The following is a 22732-nucleotide window of genomic DNA, read 5'->3' on the forward strand; positions in this document are numbered from 1 at the left end:
GAAAAATTTGGTGTCCCGAAAAAAAACAATAAAAAACATTAAAAGTCCTTTGTTTTAACCCTATATCTGTCACATACGCCGTAGCCAGAGTGCTCAGGCATTTTGCAGTGCACAGACACAAGATTGATGATGGCCATTTCTGATTATTATTATTGACATTAATGTGTCATGTTATACATCATTTGAAAGCTTATGGTCTAAACTTTCATTTTCCATTAATGAGTCAAATATTTAAGTTTTATGATAGTAAGAATTAGAAGTTGGACATATCTACTCATAAATACACTACAACAAACTTGCAACACTCACTCTCAGGCACTCATTCAATCCTTTTCATCCATCCTTTAAACAAATTTAACTGCTAATTTCCGGCGCAAAAAGTTACGAATTTATTGACATACTATTCAAAAAATTTTGGTGGCCCGAGGCGGGCCACCAAATTTGCCCTTTTTTGAAATTTGGTGGCCCGACTTCCATTTTTGGTGGCCCCAGGCCACCGGGCCACCGTTAGTGTCGAGCCCTGTATATATATATATATATATATATATATATATATATATATATATATATATATATAATAACATGATTATATACAGGCAACTCCCATTATTTAAAAGTCCTCAGGACTGGCAGTTTTCTTTCATTATTTCAAAATTTTGTTACAGAAGATAAATAATGTGTATATAAATGTATTATAAAGATGATAATTTGATCACTTAAATTCTTACTTTGTTGTAATAAGAATCTTATTCTTAGTAACCATTATGCATCATAATAGGAGTGCACTGTATATTTCCTTGCAGACTTACATATTTTAGAGAATATTATACAACGTAGAGGAAAAAATCACAATTTCACAACATCCTTTATTTTCATCTGATTTTGACCAGGGCACCTGATCATGAAAGTTGTTGTCAGCCCTGACAAGTCGTCAGTCTCTGACAATCACCATAGTAACGGTCAGTGACTGGAGTTTCTCAGCCAATCGAAACCAAGGTTTTTACTGAAATTGCAAGAGATTTTCAACTTAATTGTCACGGATGACAATTTTCATGAAATGGTACATGTACTAAGATTGTCATTGGTGAGCTCAGAAAATCTTACTCTTTCTCTTCAGACTAATTTTTAACTGGTCCAGAATTTCCTCCTGATACAAATGGCATAGTTACTTTGTATGAAAGCAGATCAGTGAAAATGTTGAGTATAAGACAGACACATAAAATGTTCTGAATCATAAAAGTTTACACAGTAAAATAAATTGGCAACTTGACTGTGTGATCTAGGCGTTGAGCAGCTCACCTCCCGTTTTGCTTACAAAATGTCACTAATGATCATTTTTCTCAAATATATGTACATTGTATTTGGGTGAAAAGAAAACTCGTCTATGGAGAACACATAGAAACGTTATTAAGTGTATTCTATCTCTACAAAGAAAGGGTCCAACGAAAAATTTGTAGGGAGAAATGCGAGAATTAATTAATTTTTATGTACTTGTACAAACCAACTGGAGAGCTTTTTTTTTTTCCCCACATTTTAAAAAAAAAATCTGTATTGTTCACATTGACACCTTGATTACAGTTCCCAATTTGTCATAAACTTACAATTCAGATTTTTTTTTTTGTGTGTGTGTGTGTGTGTGATTGAACTTCTCCCCAATTGTCGATATTTATTTCTCTGATTTTCTCTTTCCATACAAGGCATTGCCATACATGTATCTGGATGGAATTTTATTATTACCATACTACAATGTACATATATGTATAATATTATGCGAAAAAATGTTCCCGATATAAAATATCAGTGAATCTTGGCTCTCGCAAGTAACATTCATGCAAACATTTCTGGTTTCACAGAATGACATTTTAAAACATCATGGCCTTGGTGAACACAAAATTTTGACTTACTACCCAATATATGTAGTACTGTATGTGTGCATTTATGTAAGTACAGTAGCATAACCAGACAGGTGCGCAATGGGCGCGCACATCCCCCCCCCCCTTTTAATTTTTGTTAAAATAAAAGAAATAAAAAGAAAAAATGGGGGTGCATGCACCCCCTTTAATTTTGTAAAGCCTCCCTACGAAATTCCTGGATCCACCCATGGTACATGCATGTGTGTGTGTGTGTGTGTGCGTTATGTATTTGCATGTGTATACATACGTATAAGCTTGTACATTTATATATGGCTGTATATATATATATATATATTATTATTATTATTATTATTATTATTTATTCGGCTTTCAATCACAAATACATTTTTCGAAATCAGAAAATTGTACATTGGAGTGGTAGGGGGGCACCAGGTTGGGTAGCCCGGGTCTGGAAAGAGCCAACTAAATGACTTGGGCCCTCAGGCCATCCTCCCCAACCCACCTGGTGCACTCAAAACAGTCAGTTTACAATATAAAAAATACAAATTTCATACAGGCATACATAAAAAACAAAAACAAAACAACTGTTTCTTTGTAAGTGTCAATTTGAGATATGTGAACCTACCAATCTTTCTTATTCCATTCAGATATCAGAGGTCATTTTCTAAATAAAAAACTAAGAAAAAATGACTACCGACATCAAAACCTATACTGCGTGTAAAAATGCATACAGTTAATGAACAATGTAAGAATTTGAAATTTCCATGTAAACTATATTCCCTTACATTTCATTTTAACTTCATTATATTTGGACAGATAACAAAACAGAACTGCGAGAGAGAGAGAGAGAGAGAGAAAGAGCGAAAGATAGAGAGAAAAATAATAAATTCATAGATAACTAAAACTATCTCTCAACGTGAGTAACACCCCTACCCAACACCCATGGAGACAGCTCAACCAGTAATGATCATCTGCATGTTTTCTATTGGAGAAAAAAAAAAAAGAATACCATGGCAATGCACTCTGCTCACTAATAAAGCATGTAGTCACGTGTAATATATATAACAGCAATAGGTTTCTGCTCAGAGTCGAAGAAAGTATTGATTCATAACAGTAGTTCAATATGAAAACTCTGTGAGAGACATAGTTTTGACTTGTCAAAGCCCTATGGGCGAAAACTCGTCAAAACTACGTCTCTAATGGATTTTTCATATTGAACTCTATATATATATATATATATATATATATATATATATATATATATATATATATATATATAAGGGATACATGGTGCTTGTATATATCAACATGTATGTATATGTATACATACAAAGTACAGGGCTATGTACTCGCCTAGCGGCTCCCTATGCAGAGGCGGCACCTATCTAAAGAAACCTCGCATTTCCTGCACTTACACTATCACACTCAGTGCCATGCGCTATTTCTATAATATACAGTATACATGTATATAGTGACACACACACACACGCACACACACACACACACACACACACATCAAATATTATTACAAGGTCTACAAAAATACTGGTCAGTGGTTGGTCATAATGCAATCATGTGACTAATGCTGGAGGAACAAAATTGTTATACATGTACATTGTATTGCCTGCAGTGATGTCGGGTAATACACATTCAAGAATTTCACTGGGTGCCAGTGGGGCTGGAAAAAAAGAATGTGTATCCGGTATGTACAATGTACTTACATCCCCACAGGGCTTTTATTTTTCCAAGTGATTACATGAATATTTTCCAGAAGGGTGCAGAGCTGACGGAAAATATCATCTTGAGGGGAAATATAACTCCCATGAGAAGTCAAGTGGTCAAGTGTTACATTACAATAAACAACTGTAAAGTATTTGCTATATTACTGGGTACAGTGTACATAAATGCATGTACTGTACATGTATTTACACATCATTTCATTCTAGACCTGTCGTCAGCAAGTAAAATTTTGGAATTACAGTATACAGTGTATTACCCACCATGACATCACTACATGTACATGTACTTGCAATATAGGTACATGTACAAGTTGTACTTGCAATATTGGTGATCTGCTGTAATGCCTTTGATCCTTGTTGCATTGGTCACATTATTACAATATGACCAATCATTGCCCAGTTTTCATGTAGACAATCAAATATCATACAGATATTGCCTTTTCGGAGGTGTACTATAACACCCAGGAGGCCAAAATGAATGATGCTCTCCCAAAAGAGATAGTTTCCAGAAGCTCTCAACATCGAGGGAAAATATTGTCTCAAGGGGAAAATATTACTCCCATGGGACAGTCAAGTGTTATACTATGATAAACAAGGCAATATGTTCTACCAGCATATTTTAAGTCGCTTCATATTTACCCACATTCATGCAAGCAAAGGGGAAAAACAAAATTTCCTCTCACAGACAACCAAGAATACGCTCTTACAGCTCTTATGTTTCCCTATTGGTTGACAGTAAAACATTGTTACTTGGGTATTGACAAATATGAATGTTTTATTCAGGATTCACAAAAATCACTGACATTTACTTTCAATGACATAGGGTACAGGAATCATGAAATAAACCTCAAACAGTCTTAACATTATGCAGGGAAATGACAGAACTCTCATATTAAATACACTTGGTCCACGCTGTGTGAATCAACCATACATTCTACATACGACGTACGTTTATCCATTCTCTGCTCAGCTTCCTATGTCTTCCAAAGTACATTATTTACATCACCTCAAAACAAAACCAACAGAGAATGAACAAAAAACAAAACAAAACAAAACAAAACAAAACAAAACATTGGTCTTTGAAATGAGAATCATCTGAGCTGTGCAAGCCTCATTGGTTTAATGTCTGGACTTATCGGTGCCAGATGGCATACAACACAGCATTTATATGAAATGGGCAGTCCAAACTCCTACGATGCTAAGCAATGTGGATTCACATTGTGCTGCTGATATCATCACAGCTCATTTTGTAAAGGAACAACAATAAATATTTTAGGCACATTTGGGTCCTCACATATGCTACAGGCAGATCCAATGACATGGATTTATGTACACCAGTACAAAATCAAAACCAAACAGAATGGAATCGACAATAAAAATGAAAAGGAACAAGGAAAGAGGAATCCGTCCTTGCTGAATGAATTTAGTCTCATCCTTTTTTTTTTTTTCTTCACATTCCAACAAGCAGAAAAGCTATTGTTGTGTTAAATAAAAAAATTGAATATACATCATCTCTACAGAAAACTGTGAAGGTGTACATTAGAACGCATAAAAATCCTTGTCATCACAATTTGTTACAGTGTATAACCCAGTGATCTCCCTTCTCCCCTGTCCTAAACAACCAAAAAGACTGCAATGCACTTAGGAGAACCCTTGAGATACTAAATGTACAAAGTCATTACATCCTCAAATATTTAACACCGAGAACAACTAATTCATAGTAACACATAGATACCATGTGAATTATTGTCCCTGAAGCCATGTAGATCCACAGCAGAGTATCAATGATAGTCTGATAACTAGTGGGAGCTACTGCAGTCAACAGCTGGCTGTGACCTAAAAGTTCTTTATGTTATTTCACTAGTCATGGCTGTTCAAGAAACATGATGCATTAAATAGACTGTACAGTGCACTCCCGTTATAACGAACATGGTTACAAGAAAATTCTGGTTACAACGAAGTAAAAAGTCAGGCCGGAACACTACCAACTCTACGTAATTTTATCAGTTACTTGTTCAGTTATAACAAAATTTCGATACAATGAAAGAAAACTACCGGTCCAGAGGACTTCGTTATAACGGGAGTCCACTGTATATTGTTGGATAGCAATGTTGTGGGGCCATTTGATAAAACGTAAATGAGTGACCACCATCATACACCCATAAATACAGTTCTTATCCATCACTTCTGTGAGATGAAGGATACCTGTTTTGACTTGGGCCCTACAGAGATTTAGCACAAATTATGCTATTTTGTTTTTACAATTAAAAAACAACAAATCAAATGAGACAGCAGTTTTCTTTCACTAATTTGGGTTAATTTAACAGCTCTCCAAGGCCTGAAATGCATCTGTTATTAGCACTTTCATGTCAGCCCCCCTAAAGTCCCATTTGCTCTTAAATAAAGGTTACTCAACTTCATACGGACAGATCCTCTCTTCCACTGACTATACGACCCATTCCTAACATTTAAGGGTCACTTTGTCACAGTCAAATCAGTTGTTACTAAAAATAATTACAATCATACAACTGATTCATATACATGTACTTCATTGAATCAGGAAGGTCAGCAAGGTAGAATGAGGGTATAGTAGTATTGACCAATTTACATTATAGCGAGCTACTGCTGATCTTAAAACTTCAGATCACCGAGCACACAAACTATGGAAAAAGTAAATGCAAATTAACACAATGTCTGGGAGAAGCAAACATCACATGGTGGCAACGGCAGTGCAATATTTCTAACTCTTCCATGGTGTGTGCCAAAACTGTTGCAATGGTTACCCAGGTAGCTTCTTAGATCTCAAGCCAGACAACACACTTACAATATACCCAACTCCCCCCATATCAATACAAAATCCCCAGCTAGAGGGACACACTGACAATATACCCACGTCCCTCCTATCAATACAAAATCTAACTCTTTCAGAGGAAGCAAAGGAATAATATTCTGACCCAAATCTTTAAAGCGTATTGTGATGATTGTTTCATCACTAACCAAATTGCATACCACTGAAGCAAGCAAGAGTTTGCAGTGATGAAAACATTGTGATTAGTTAAGTCATGTAACTTCTCCAACCCCTTCCCCTTCCCCCCTCCCCCACCATTCCCATACCAATTTTGGTGTATGATGTGCACTGTACAGAGCAAAAGGGGGCTTATTCTGCACCATCACCTTCTGCTTTCGCTCCGTTCAGGTCGTAGATCTGAGTACCATGGACAGCTGCAGCGTGCTTCATCAGCTCCCAGGCAGAGACCTCAACATGCTTGCAATATGAGCAGATCCATGTTGTGGGTTCTACATTGAGATGTCGGGAAATTTAAAGAAAAAGCAGAAAAAAAACCAGCATTTAACAGAAGTCCTGTGAGTGTGAAAGAGAGAGTTCTTCACTCGTTTCTTAAATTGTCTAATGTCCTTGATATCATCCCCATGTGTTATTGATGGGCAATATTCAAAGATAAAAATTACTCAAAAGGAATGCAAAGAAGGATCATGCATTTCAGTGGCTTTTCCATGAAGAGTTCTATTCAATACATATCTCCAAATAAAAACACTTCAAAGTGATTTATATCCCTCCCACAGTCTGAGATAAAATTGACTATTTATACAGTAAACCTCGCTTAAGTCGACATCGTATAAGTCGACAACTCACTTAAGTCAACACGATAGAAAAGTCCTGATTTTTGCCTTTGCTATTCCTTGAAAATTTTCTCAGCTTAGTCGACATTTATAAGTCGACAACTCGCATAAGTTGACGTAATTTTCAGTGCCAACTGAGCTGAAATATGTGTTAATTCCCTCGTCTAAGTCGACATAATTTTTTGCTCAAATTCTTATCGCCATTCTCTGAAAAAGAATTGTTTTCCCGCTCCGATTCGCAGCATTTCTACTCACTAACTCGCTAGTGTATGGCGCAGTGGCGTTCTCGCCATGCATCCATCATCTTGTACACCTGAATAGAGAGGGCATACAAGGCAGTTCACTTTCTTCCTTTTCTCCCTCTTTCTTTCTGAGTGTTTGTGTCTGTGTGTATCGTTTGGTGCGGGTCAGCGTGATGCAACTTACTATGCAAACGTGGAGCTAAAGCTGCATGGTCCAATGAGCGTGCAACGGAATATTGTTCTTGAACATTTTTTTTTCTGGCTTTTAGTCTCGCTTAAATTTACATGCATTGTACCTTGGGATGTACACTTGCCTTCTAAGCTACTGTATGAGCTGAAATTTTTGTGGTGGTTTGATTTTCGCGAATTTCGCGAATCGCCTTTGAACCGCAAAAATAACACGCGAAAATAACAACGCGCGAATAGCCAAGTTCAGTTAGACCCTCGCAACCGCAAAATTAACAACACGCGAAAATGTCCTCCACGTAGCAATTTGCAAAAATATCTGTACGCGAAGTAAGTCAAAAAGATATTTTGTGTGATTACAGATAGTAATGTACACAATTTTGTCAAATATACTTACATGTATATAACACCTACTCTCTGCACGTTAATTACCAAAAATTGTTGTTCACGCATCTTGCAGGAATATGTTTGTTACGGGTGATTTTGTTTATCCAAAAATGCAATGAGGTTCGATCGTTATTCACAAAACACACAAAGTGCAAACACCTGGGTCCTAATAGATATTCATTATCCGAACATGATATAGGCATTTTCGTTAATCCGCATATTTTAACATTAAATATTCCAAAGCGGTATTAGAAACCTGGGCCCGTTTCTAGAAACTTTATTTAAATGCAACTAATTAAATGCAGGTGTATCAAATCACACACACCTTTGCATTTAAACGCAAGTGCACTGCTGAGAAGACTTGTGTGTGATAATCATATATGAAACTAGAAATATCACTGAAGGTGATTAATACCCCCGCCCCGTGACGACAGTCTTACCCAAGGAATGACTTTTCCTTGATCTTCTGCCATTTAAATGCCGTTACCATGGCAATGCAGCTTCCGACACGTCCGAAAAATATGTCTTGCACATCTTCCCACCAAGACTATTGTGTGTGCCACATTTCATAAGCTTTTGTCAAAAACTGAGGAAGTAGTTCAATCCACAAGATCTTTCCTTGATCTCCGCCATTAATATGCCGTTACCATGGCAACGCAGCTTCCGACACGTCCAAAAAATATGTCTTGCACATCTTCCCACCAAGACCAATGTGTGTGCCACATTTCATGAGCTTCAGTCGAATACAGAGGAAGTAGTTCAATCCGCAAGATCTTTCCTTGATCTTCTGCCATTTATATGCCGTTACCATGGCAACGCAACTTCCGACACGTCCGAAAAATATGTCTTCCACATCTTCCCACCAAGATCAAGGTGTGTGCCACATTTCATAAGCTTTGGTCAAAAAACTGAGGAAGTAGTTAAATCCGCAAGATCTTTCCTTGATCTTCTGCCATTAATATGCCGTTACCATGGCAACGTACTTTCGGGTATGGTCAAAAAATGCGTCTTGCACATCTAAAACCAAAGGCACACATCTGTACCAAGTTTCATGGAAATTGGGCAAAAACTGAGGAAGTAGTTTGCAACACAAAATTTTCCATCATTTTGGCTCATAATATGTGAGCTGTTACCATGGCAACATACTTTTTGTCACTGTCAAGAAATGTGTCATGCTGAGCTATATCCTAAGACAAACATTCAATATGAATTCCATGAGAATTGGAAGAACACTGATGAAGCAGTTTTGCCATGAAGCATTTTGCCCTATATTTTACCAATAACATGCCGTTACCATGGCAACGCACTTTTTGCCACTGCGGAAATATGTGTCTTGCACATTAACATATTCAGATGAACATCTGTACCTAATTTCATAAAAATTGATCAAAAACTGTGGGAGGAGTTCGCGACGCAAGATTTGTACCCATTTTTGCCCATAATATGCTGTTACCATGGCAACATACTTTTGGGTACTGTCAAAAAATACGTCTTGCACATCTACAACCCAAGGCACACATCTGTGCCAAGTTTTATGGGAATCGGTTGAAAACTGAGGAAGTAGTTCGCGACGCAAGATTTGCAACGGACCGACTGCCCGACCGTCCGCTGATTCCTATATACCCCCTTCAAACTTCGTTTGGCGGGGGTATAATTAGAAAATAATTGTACGAACCTGAAACTCAATTGGGTTTAAACGCAACTCTAAAAATCAATCAAAATTGCAAGTCCATCAAATCACACGCAACACTGTATTCCAACTTAAGAGAGTTGCAGAGATTTGCAGTTTTCATACGAAACAAGAAACTGCCTTTAAACGTATCTCTAAAAATCTACGGAAGTGCGTTATTGTTGAAAAAACTTGCAGTATTTTTTTTATTTAGTATGCAAAATTAAAAATTAAATGCAAAATCATTATGCAAGTCCATCAAATCACGCGAAACGCTGGAAAGACTTGCATTTGATAATCATAAGAAACTAGAAAATTGTAGGAAACTAAAACTCAGTTGTGTTTAAATGCAATTCTAAAAAATCAAATGCAAGTCCATCATAATAATCTCACGCAATGCTGTATACTTAATACACGAGCTTTGCAGAAAAGACTTGCAGTTTTCGTACAAAACAAACTGTGTTTAAATGCATCTCTACAAATCTACAGAAGTCCGTTACTGCTGAAAAGACTTGCATTATTTTCTATTTCGTATGCAAAATTAAAATATCACACAGAACTTCCACCATGACCGAACTTAGTGTGCACTAGCAGGGGAATGACATCGCAACATTTACACATTTCAAATTACCGAAACGCATGCTGCTTCACAAAATATCAATGAAAAATTTGTCACAAATTATTATGTTTCGCTATGCCGAAGGTTTAAATCTCAGTCTGAAGTTAAGTAAGTCCCACAATGGAAAGAGGTTTCTTTTTACGAAAGCTGGTTAATCCGAAAATAAGATGTCGTTTTCAGATTAACAAACTTTCCTTCTTTTTTTTTTCAGATGGGCCCGCGCCGTACAGAGTGGTAATGCTACGAATCAGAGCGTGAGAATAATTCAATTTCAGAGTATGGCAATAGAAATCTAAGCAAAACAAATGCTGTATACTGCCGAATATATCGTGAGGTTTTTTATTTTCGCTAATTTCGTGAGTCAACTGCTATTTGCAAAATTAAAAACACATGAATACATTGACTCTGATCCTGAAATGTGACCTACGCGTACACATTTCTCCCTTCAGTACAGGACTCCATGATTGTGAATTTAACCACTCGCGAAATCGTTGGCAAGTCTCGATTCATGAAAATTTAGACTCGCGAAATACATGGCATATGGCGACTCTAAGGAAGGAAAATCGTTCATATATGTATTTCAACACAGTTAGCACTGAAAAATCATGTCGATAGAATCATACAAATTCAAGTGTACATCTTTTCAGCAATGCACTTGAATTTCAATCGCAAAATTGCATGCAATTTGGGGAATTTGTGTGTGATTTTTCAAATCAAGTTTAAAACATAAAGTGTCTAGAAATGGGCCCAGGTTTCCGATCCCGCTCTCTTAAAATCTCTCGAGAGATATGGGAATTGTGCGTTGTAGTTATTAATCCGCGAGAGATTTATGCATGAACTAAAACATTATTTTTGCTAATGTCAGTGGGCATGTTTTGGCGGCAAAAGGAGTGAGATTTGGATAGTGATTCGCATCTTTATCAAAATCTTACTCTGTACAGGAGAAATTAGTTTTCATTTATAAGTCGATGTGTTTTGCTCAGTCCCGATTATGTCGACTTACTTGAGGTTGACTGTATGTATGTTATCATCCATTACTGCCCAAAATATGATACTGTATACAGTTCTAGCAAATTTTGTGAGTTAGAACATACTGCTTCCTGCAACATAAATGCACTATGGCCATCATTTCCAAGGTGGGATGTTGCCAACTCTTCTCCTAAATGGGGATGATGCTATTTCTTATTCAATCACCTTTATTCTCAATCACAAAGTCAACCATTCATGAAGTTGTCTTACAAGTCCTTACTTGCAAAATATACATGGCATATATGCTTCCCTTCACAAAACACATGAAAAAGTTTAGTACCTAGCCATCAACTGATTTTATGTGGTTGTCTGAAAGATTATTTTATCTGTAATGACAAAGTTAATTTTTACAAAACTAGAAATTCTGACAATTTGTGTGTTACTGTCTTAAGTCTGTCAAGAAAGTCAATAAGGTATACTGGCCCAAATACATGGAACTCAAGTTACCCCCATTTTGAAATTATGCCCAACCATTTCATCATTCAAAAGATAGCTTAAATTACAGTTGATTAATGCTTATTGTTCATAGAACTTTGTCTATCCAGTGCACTAGCCGATATTTTGCTTATTTGTGTTGTTCTGTGTTTTCCATTGGGGGTGCCTGCTCGGTGACCTTCACCCTGGCGCCCATGCGAGGTGCGCCGTAGTGGGCGCCATGGTGGGGGCCGTAGTGGGGGCCGTAGTGGGGGCCGTAGTGGGGGCCGTAGTGGGGGTCATAGGGGGGCCACCTCGGGTGGGGGATGCGGAGTGGTTCATGTTGGAAATAGCGCGCGCCCGTGGTGATCTGCTCGCGGCGGTGCGCCCTCAGTGGCCAGGCGCGGCTCCCGTTATTGCTCGACATACACACTGTAGAATCAGGTTAAAGGCACAGTTTACCTTTGGGAGCAGCGACTTCAAAAATATTTGAGATATCACATTTGATGCATATGTGTAGGTCAGTTGTATCACAAAACATCCTACCCTGTACAAATTGTGCAATAAAGCCTAAAATAAAAGGAGATATCACTACTTTTCTCAATAAACCGTAACTGTATATGGTTTAGTCTAAAAACATTTTCATCAGAACTATTGTTCACATTTTGTATATTTAACAATACTTAACATTTAATCATACTGATTCAAATTTTTACATTCATTGTTTCTATTCCTCACTCACATTTGTAGAACTATTCTGAAGCACTAAAGCTCGATTTTTGTTTCATCTGCAAATGGTAAATAATGCCTTTAAAATCCACCATTATAAAGTTGTACAGTATATTCGGTGGTACTCAGTATTGTTACGACATGCAATTTTGTTTGCCCCTATGCAGATTTTTTTTTTAGAATATTGTATGCACAAATTGTGTGGGTTCTTTTTATTACATTTAAACATAATTCTTGCCCATTTGTCCCACTCCTCTATGGTTGTTTTTGGCATGTCTTGGTTCCTTCCTTTTGAATGTTCTTTTCTTGTCCTTATTCATTGCAAATCCGGTTTCTTTTTTTATGTGACTCGCGTTCTATGACACAGTGTATAATGACATAAAGCTTGAATATTGTAAATTTGTTCATGGGATCAGCCTTGAAAGGCCAATGGTCTACTGCTGATTTCCTCCACCATTTATTCAATTGTTATATCAATCTTCAACACACACTTTTTAACAATGAGTATGTACTTACCCAAAATATTTCTTGGTTTGTGTATGCATAACATGTTTGATTTGATTGTCTATTTATATGTTTTTAACTGAACTTGTGGAAATAAACTAAACTACTACATTTTTTAACCAAAATTATGTGACTCTAGTAATGTAACCCCCAGGATAAGGGGCACAATGCATGTGGCATGTCATTAAAATGGATGGGTTGGAAAAAATAGAAAAGAGAGAAAGTCAATTGCATGTACGTTTTGTGTACACTTACCATCACCACTCTTCTTGTCCATCAATGTGTTATCTTGGAACCTCCTCTTCTTGGCCTGGGCACTGGCACCATATCCTCCATCAAAGTCACTGTCGCTATTTCAAAAGAAATGCAAAGTATGTCAATCAAATACCTGTCAATCAATGTAAAATGAATTTTATGTAAGAGCCATACTTTTTCCGCCCTTTTAATTTCCACATACATCTTGTAATTAGCCAAGACTGGTAGAGATTGAGAATATGATAGAGAAAAATTACACAAACGAGCATGAATGACCATACACCTAACACTAAAGACTGAGTCATCACACCGTGATGCAGTCAGCTGAATTAAATTCAGAAGTAAATGAGGGGCACAAGACTACGGTACATATGTACTTCATTACCCATTCATACATGCACAGACGGGCCATCGCTTACTTCCCAGAAATTCTAATATTGAATTCAGTTTGAACATAAATATCTACAATCACCATCATGTGCTTCAATTCCCCATGACATACTGCATTCATTATGCTTCCATGCACATGTCGTCAGCTGATTCTATCACATGGCCAGACCCAGAAGGATCTTATGAGAGATAACAGGATTCACAGGGTTTGGATTAAATCAGTTTGTTGTACTTCACTATCAATAAAGCAATGAATGTTTATCCGCAAGCAAGCACAGTACATTGAGTACCGACGGCTTGAAGTCCCCTTTGATAAAGGACGAGGCAATGAGAATGTAAGCACAAATATGGACAAAGCAAATTTGTGCATGGGACTAAGTGCATGTACATGTGTCATGTTCCCTTCCCAACCTTCTTGAAATTATGAATTTAGCAAGGTTCCAGTTCTTGGTTAACTGCTTAATCACTGTCTGACTTTCATAAAGTCAAGAATATCAGAGCTGAAAAACTGCAAGAGTCATTGGATGAAAGACAAGAAATCAGAAATTTGTTTTTAAACAAGAGACACTCGGTCTAGCGCTCACCCGAGTATGGCAAGTCCACCTTTCACGCAGTCACTAATCTAAATTACACACAGCTCTACCAAAATTTGATCAGGCATTCTCAAGTAGAAGATGAATATGTACAATCAGGGCCCAAATTCGGACCCCCCCCCCACTCATAGTATCAATTTTAGCTAGATCACTTCTTCCGGTTCTAGAGAAGAACACTTAAGATTCCTTAATTTGGGGGGATGGGGAGTGGGAGGGGGCCTCTGGAGCATGGTGCCCATTTTAACAAATTGAAATACCAACACCCTAGGGATGCTACCTGCCAAGTTTGGTGAACATCCATCATGAGGTTTTCACGAAGATGAAAATGTACAATTTAGGCCCCAATGTGGACCTCCCCACCCCTCCTCCCTACCCACAAGGGGGCACCCCTGGATCTGCTATCAAACAAACTTGAAACTATAGTCATTAATGTACTAACTCATAGTATTAACTTAGCTCTATCACTTCTGGTTCTAGAGAAGATTTGTAAAGATACCTTAATTTGGGGGGGGGGGGGGGGATTGGACCCCCTGGGGGCCCCCTGGGTGGGGCATGGTGCCCATTTTAACAAATTGAGATCCAAACATCCCAGGGATGCTACCTGCCAAGTTTGGTGAAAAGCCATCCTGAGGTTTTCAAGATGATGATGAAAATGAAGATGAAAATGTAAAAAGTTTGTACAAACGACACACAATGCACGACAGACGACGCCACACGAAGAGTGATCAAAATAGGCGAGCTAAAAATCATTCAAATTTGATGCTGTTGGTACCTCTATCTAGACCAAATATGAGGATTGATTAGGATGTTTGACCATTAAAAACTGTCCTTTCAGCATGTGTAATCTCTTGCATGCATGATTGTCCCTCAGCCTGCATACCTGATAAAAATCAATGTTCATCAAATTATTTTTGTGTGTCTGTGTATGATGGGTTCCATATCAGTGTAACAATACTTACTATGAGCCTCTCTTGAAGCCAGTCTTGTTCCTTTCTGTTGAAATACACAAATCTGACAGCAAAAAAAAAAAATAAAAAGTTGAGCAAATCCATGTCATCACATGCAAAACATAGTTCAATTTATGCCGAGACTGCAAACAAAAACGCACAAATATAAAAACAGAGAAATCACGGACACATGGTAGGGATCCCTTCCAAGGTAAACTATGGACAGATAAATTTAACATGTCACGGGGGGGGGGGGGGCAATTTTCATTTTTCCAGAAACCTGGTTTGTATATACATGTAATTATACTCGTCAGTGGAGACTGGGTATTATCTGGCACGTCAACATAGTCGATGTATGTTTTTCATTCTTTACCTTCATCCATGCCCAATCCAAACTACTAAGAAGTTGTAACCTATATACTGATGTGATGCCATGATGCCAGAAAGCAATGGTTCTTTTATCAAGAGGTTTACAGTTTTTGGTAATACATTTGACATTCCCAGTATTTCCACTCATTATCATTATTATGTGTTTTTGTGTTTTTGTGGTTTTTTTCTGTATTTTTTTTTTTTTTTTTTTTGGGGGGGGGGGAGAGATATGGGGGAAAATACAAAGTACCATGTGATATTTTTATCTGAACTAGCCTCTGCCACGAATTGATGCAAAGACTTCTCCATCCATTAGAATAATCCCCCCTCGAAAAAAAAAAAAAAAAAAAAAAAAAAAAAAGAGAAAAAAGTAAGGAGTTGGATGTTACCAAGTTTCTGCGTTCCAACTAGGTTGCCATCCTCTCCGGCAACAGCTGCCCTAGCATCCATCTCATTGGTAAACTGTATAAAGCCGTATCCCTTGTGTAGTGAAATGGCCGAGATGTGTCCATACTTGCAGAACAAGTTGTACAATTGCATGCGCTCCGTCACCTCCCGTGGGTTCAGATTCCCCACGAACAACCGCGATGCCCTCGACGCCGGATCACTGTTGTTGGTGTTGTTACTGATAGCAAAGTTGGACGGCGCGTAACCGAGACCGACATAGTTTCCTACGGAGCCCTGATAGTGATGTCTGCTCATCTTGGCGGAGTTTGTTTGGAAGTTTGGGGGTCAAAAAGCTATGTTCAGGAAAAAAAAAAAAAAGATTGGGGCAAAAAAAAAAATTAAAAATGCTCCCTCCTCTGCGTCTCCTCTTCCTCTTGCCACAAATGTGAAAAAAAAAAAAAATGTGACAGCACACACAGTAAAAAATATATAATAAAATCATCACTGACAATGCACAGCATAAATTTCATATTTTGCAAACATACAGACATCAGCATACATATTGTGCACATACAATTATTGTTCCATAACACATACACAAACAAACTCACACATACTTGCATTTGTTTACTTATTAGAGAAGTTGTTTTGTGTTGGTTTTTTTTTTTCATTTCTATTGCAATTCTATGGTATGACATATGACAGAATATGACAAAGGGTCAGTGCATAAAACAAGCAAATCTCGTAACCAATACAGATTAAACACAATACAATTCTATGTTACAAGCAGGTGTTCCATCCAATATTTACCAAGATGTAATTGTGAAATGTATTTTGGACTCTTTTTCTTTAAACTGCTCTTGGGTTTTGTTTTCTATTTAAAGAATATACATACAGTTGTAGGCCCTACATTGTGTATACATATACAGTGGTGAAACGGGGGGCAGCGGGTGCATGCCCCCTCTTTATTTTTTCAAAACAAAAGAAATAAAAAGAAAAGATGGGGGTGTGTGCCCCCCTTTGATTTTGTAAAGGCGCCTTCCCTTTATGGAATTCCTGGATAAGCCCCTGCATGTACACTGCAGAACAAACTCTACATGTGCACAGGCGCAAACACATACACCACAAACATACAAGTGATTTAAGCAACTACACAAGTTCAGTCACCAATCAAGTGTGTTCTATCCACACACACACACAAAAAAAATGCTTTGTGGAAACAAATCTGTAAATATGAATAACGCCATTAGCTTTCAGCAATTCCATGGTTTCTACTTAAAGCCCAAACAAAGTTCTGGTATGCCTGCAAAAGTTGTCAAATTTTGCTCCAAAATGTGAACGTATGCCTAGGAAATGTGCGGAATAACGCTGTAATAACAAGATATTCGATGGGTAAGGACGAAAATGGGAAATATTAACCAAAAACATTCAGTCTCGGAACTTACCCGAACGGGGTCAGGCTAGACTCGGACTCGGGGATAACTCGGCCTCGCTTTGCTTGACGGCGGGATGAGTTGTACTGGTTTTCCCTCTGGATTAAATTGTACAGTACATTGTACTATGCATACGGGAGCGGCCTGTATAAACTACATATTGTAGCGTTCTGGCTACTCGCAGTAATGGTCCGAGTTGTTACAACACGCGCATCAAAAACCTCTTTGGCGCGCATGCAAAATTAGTGTGCGCCTCTCAAGCACCTCTAAAAACAATCAAAGACAATTGATAAACAACAACAAAAACTTCAAAGACCGCGCGTCTCAGCAACTGAGGTGATGTGCGTATACTAGTAGGCTTGAGGACCGCGCGCTGTCCATTTGTTTTGTACAGGATTAGCACGCACTTTCCTGTCTGCTCAGTAAGGCCTCGTTTGGTACCCGTAGTATTATAGAGTACTGATGAACATGGCGATCACGAACTGTGTGTAAATTGTCTGAAATAAGGTCGAGTTTTCCCTGAGACCGAGTTAGTCTGGAGCCTTCTGGAATAAAAGTCGGTCTACCGACTTATATTATTTTTCTCAAAATACTCCAAAACGACTCATCATTCCGGCAAACCGCGTCAGCCAGGTAAGTTTCTTTGTAGACTCTTTCGATATATTGCAAGCAAATATGAAATGGTGCCAGACGGGTTCTCAAGCCCTTACCAGAACTTAGTTTTCACTTTAAGAAAGCGACTTCTCTTTTTAAAGATGCCAAATTTCATTATAAAATACTTGAATCTAAGATAGGAGAATCCCATATACATTACATTTGATCTTGTTCAAACAGATACAACAAACATATTTTTGTAATAGTTTCCAAAATATATCAGTATAGATGTATGCCAAAAAGAGGTAGATTTAGGCAAGACCATGTATTATTAAAACTGTTCAAAAAATTACATATATCATAAAGGGGGAAAATCACAATTTGGGCACCTACTTCCACCTTCTTTTCTCTTTCCATGAACAAAAGACATGCATCTCTTATCAGCGAGTAGTTCCATTTGGAATACTGGGTAACTGTCTGAAGCATTACCACAAAATATATACACAGCTGTATATTTTTTTTCTTTTCTTTTCCATTTGCCTCAGTACAGGATAACAATAGAACTTAATTGGAGTCTTTCTTTATATGACATATATTGTAACTTGAAACCTTTTGATACCCAATAGTTACAAAACTTTTAACAAGAGATATCTAACATGTTTGCTATTTGAAACAAAGAAAAATATAAAGTACTAAAAACATCTCCCCTAATCAAAATTCATAAATGAAGGAAGTCAGCATTTAATCAACATCCAACATTTAACCAGCACACCATATACGAACTAGTAGTGATGTTATTCTGACAAAAACAAATCCCATGTACAACATCTTGGAGGGGAAAAAAAAATTCAAAAAGTACTTACCACAAGAAAAATGGTAGCAGCCTTTCAAAATTCTAGGTCTTTGAAAATTCAAAAAACCACCACTCTGAAAAATGCATAAAAAACAAAAAAGAAAAAGATTAGATTTCATGACAACTTAGACAAATACAAATGAAAGCCGACACATTCATTGCATGTATGTTCAGTTTATTGTGGTATTGTCAACAGGTTCATGACAAATCAAATGAATGCAATTAGATATCAATTACTAATGTTGCAAGACAATTTGCACATGAAGGCAATGTACATTATGTAGTTCCCCCAGATACATTTTGATACAATGCAAGCACCTTCATTCATTCTCTGATGTAAATTTATGTCATATTTTTATGGCAAAGATTAGTTTAAATCACTTCAGCCTTCTCTAATCTGCAAGTAGCATACACAATATACTTAGCTGTAAAAAAAACCCTGAATTTTAGGTACTTTTAATCCTTACCTCAATTCAAATAACCAAACATTTAAATTATTTGTGATGTTTACAACTAAATTAATATCATAATTTTCACTTGTAGGTACTTTATGTGGAATGTGGTGTCATTTCAGTCCCCCATTCAATGGTGACATGTAAAGGCTAAGCATGTAGCAAAAAAAATAAAAATTTGGCCCTACACGAGTCCGACTGTCCTAGCCACATGCACAAGATGGGCTATCATACGAGTATCTGAAATTGATGGCAGAAAGACCAATTGTTTCCTCTACTTTTAACTACACGTATAGGCCTATATAGCGAGAAAAAATATAGTCATCCCTCCTACATGAGGGACAAATGCTTTTTTGGCTTTAAAACTGTTTACTGTCACTTTTTAATGACACTTCAGAATGGTATAAAATAATAATCATTATATTTAGATTGGTAATTTACCACATACATATGTAGGTACTGAAATATGTGTACACACTCTCGTTTCTGGTGATCTGGACAATTTTTAGATTTAGACCATCTAATATCGATGTCTTTTATGAGCCTCTCGAATTTTGATCATCCAAGTAGATTCTACACTGTCTCAGGTACTGTAAAAGTGGATATTTTCACGCTGCTAATTTTTTAGCGCTCGGCCGGGTAAGAAGAGTTTCATGCGTTTTTGATTCCATTGAATCAAGACATAAACTGCTGGAACATATTTGCATGCAAATTATATTAAATTTATGTGAGCTTTTACTTTCGTGCTGGCTTCCAGTTGTGTGAAATGCACAAAAATTTCAACACCGCAAAAATCTCCACTTTTTACATTCTAGTACTAACGGTTAGGCACGAGTTACTACTATTTCTCCACACACCAATTTCATCACTATTTTAACTCACGACAATACAATCATAATAAGACAGTTTTGCTACAAAGTCAACACACATCGACACACATTTTAGCATTTCAATTAAAGTTCGCTTTGCTTGAACAAGATCATGAGGAAGTCAGCATGTGGTATTACAGTTGTTAGCCTCATCTCTTCAGCTCAGCTCATCTCACCCACCGGCCGGCGCGCGTACGTATTATTATGTGCGACTCAATCGTCATGAACAGAATGGTTCAGTGTGCAAAAAAAAAAAAAAATGGCCACGACAAAACAGCACGCTGTGTGTTGCATTGTGGCGCTTGCATGCTGCTGGCGTGCTGCTGCATGCTGCTGCTTGCTGCTGCTGTGTGTAAATGGCATGTTACTATACCGAAAACTTTCATGATACTGTTCCGAGAATATAGTGCCAGCCAAGTCAATATTCTATACCGCAAAAACACAAATCAATTACCATACAGTTCTGAAACTCACTGGTCGTAAAAAAGCGCAAGAACAGGAAAATTCCGTCGAGATCGGTCTTCTCTTTTTCGTTCTCTCTGGCGGCGGCCTCGTGTGGTTGTGTGTACGCGTACGGGTACGTAGTAGTTTATGTACAGTATGCATGCATGGCATATAGTAAGCTCGATTTGCCTGCACTGATGAAGAGTGCGCAGTAATAGCCCATGCACGCGGTGTACGATCACTGAACAACAGCTACGTGCGTCGCGCGTATTGGATGACGTCATCAAGCCAGGTTCTGAATGGAGTGGAGGGAGGTCCGATCCCACACTCCAGCAACTAAAGATGAGGAGAACATTCTCCGGGGAGCGTTTTTTTTAGATTGGGGCATGGCGCGTGTTAAACCTATGGGAAAAACGTTGGGTTAGGGTTTATGGTTAGGGTTAAGGTTAGGGTTAGGGTTGGGGTTAGGGTTAGGGTTAGGGTTGGGGTTAGGGTTTGATGGTTAGGGCTAGGATTAGGATTAGGGTTAGGTTTAGGGATAGGGGCCCCAATCTGTGCCGTCTAAAAAAAAACACGCCTCCGGGGAGGTGGGAAGAGACCTTCCCACCTCCCTGGTTTTCCTCCTTTACCACTATACATTAGTTAAAGTATGGAGGTACAAACAAACAGATATTATTTGTACCTCCATGATTAAATCAGAGGCTCGTGATAATTTTGCCTTATCCATTTACAATGTATTTTGATCATTGCAAGTTTGCAGCTATTTATTATTGTTGCTATTATCAGCATCATCGATCGGCATCATCGGCATTTACACTTCTAAGGAACTGCTACTACTACTACCACTACTACTAGGCCTACTGTAGTATTATTATTACTACATGTAGTATACTACTACTAGTATTACTACTGATACTACTATAGTATTATTACTACTACTACTATACTACTACTACTACTACTACTACTACTACTACTATACTACTACTACTACTACTACTACTACTACTACTACTACTACTACTACTACTACTACTACTACTACTATGGTACGCTACTACTACTACAGGGTCTACTGTACTACTACTCGACTACTACTACTACTACTACTACTCTAGCTACTACTCCCAGCAAACACATTTAACGTTTTCAGAACGTTTCTGAAATGTTTTTTTTGAGGTTCCGTACGTCTTCGTATAAAATGGACGTTTTTTAAAATGTACAACGTCAAAGTTGGCCTTTATCGCGTGAAAGCACTGGTTTTTTAGAAAACGTTTTAAAAACATTTAAAGACATTTGAGTCACGTCTCCGCACTGCTTCGTAAAATGTAACAATTTCTGGCAAAACAATTGGGACATCACAAATCAGTTCCGACACACGGTGCGCTCGTACGGTGAATAGTCAGCAAATAACGTTGGTGAAGGTGATGGGTCAAACTATCACTTCCGAGGCGATCTAGATGTAGCTATCTTTCCGAAGCGCGCAGCTGAGGAAAGATAGCGTACACATTCAGATCGCCGAGGAAGTGATAGTTTGTCTCATTGCCTGAAACTATAAAGTTGATTATTTGCTTTATATTCCACATCTAGGGTCCTCTGGTATTCCCATTTTATTACACATCTGAAACCGTTTTAGATGTGCATGGTCCCGGTGTTTTAGTCAAAAGCGTACGCGGGCGCACGGCGCAAGTTTCCTATAGAGACCTACGCTATCAACTCCTCTTTAGCGCTTACGCTTTTGGCCCACTTCCCCGAGTCCGAAGAAGTCCGATCCACTGTAGTCAGTGGTCCAAGCACAGCTAGTTCGGCTCATGATTCGGCTGATGGGGATGACAGCTTTAGCAAACTTCTTTTGTGATGTCATAATAACAAGCACATATGCACGCACCCTGGCATTACTACAGACTGCGTGATGCGCAGAGAAGACAACAAAGGCAACGTTACTTAGCAACAGCTACGCACTTTACTCTTGATGACAGCTCAACTTCGGTAATCTTCGTATCAATGCTAACGGTGATCGGCAGTATCATCAACAGCGCCCTCTACACTACCGGGACTATGTCACAGATATAAATAGGTAGATTGATCAAGCCCATTCACAACCCACGCGTAGCT

The 22732-nt window shown here is 38.0% G+C and overlaps 2 protein-coding genes across 3 annotated transcripts in view; both read right to left on the reverse strand.

The window, feature by feature from the left end:
* The window catches only part of LOC140232902 (heterogeneous nuclear ribonucleoprotein C-like 1), a 281840-nt gene that overhangs the window by 33796 nt on the left and 225312 nt on the right, over positions 1 to 22732 (reverse strand). The window lies entirely within an intron of this gene.
* LOC140233167 (heterogeneous nuclear ribonucleoprotein C-like) lies at positions 4364 to 20733 on the reverse strand. 2 transcript variants are annotated; one of them, XM_072313285.1, is made up of 6 exons: positions 20648 to 20733; positions 18863 to 18926; positions 15975 to 16325; positions 15229 to 15280; positions 13287 to 13381; positions 4364 to 6910 (listed from the first exon to the last, which is right to left on the reverse strand). In XM_072313285.1, the coding sequence occupies exons 3-6, from the start codon at positions 16285 to 16287 to the stop codon at positions 6771 to 6773; spliced, it is 600 nt and encodes a 199-aa protein (XP_072169386.1). In that variant the 5' UTR covers positions 16288 to 16325; positions 18863 to 18926; positions 20648 to 20733; the 3' UTR covers positions 4364 to 6770. The 2 variants fall into 2 exon arrangements, with proteins under 2 accessions (XP_072169386.1, XP_072169384.1); XM_072313283.1 differs by lacking the exon at positions 4364 to 6910 and adding an exon at positions 11950 to 12230.

The sequence above is a fragment of the Diadema setosum genome, chromosome 9 (assembly GCF_964275005.1).
Source record: "Diadema setosum chromosome 9, eeDiaSeto1, whole genome shotgun sequence".
NCBI lineage: Eukaryota > Metazoa > Echinodermata > Echinoidea > Diadematoida > Diadematidae > Diadema > Diadema setosum.

Excerpts from the sequence above, each read along its gene's own strand:
- LOC140233167 (XM_072313283.1), bottom strand. The coding sequence starts at position 16,287 with ATGAGCAGACATCACTATCAGGGCTCCGTAGGAAACTATGTCGGTCTC. Across the intron at positions 15,281-15,974 it reads AGTTGGAACGCAGAAACTTG|ATTTGTGTATTTCAACAGAA; the intron begins GTAACATCCAAC and ends TTTTGCTGTCAG. Across the intron at positions 13,382-15,228 it reads GGCTTCAAGAGAGGCTCATA|CGACAGTGACTTTGATGGAG; the intron begins GTAAGTATTGTT and ends CTTTTGAAATAG.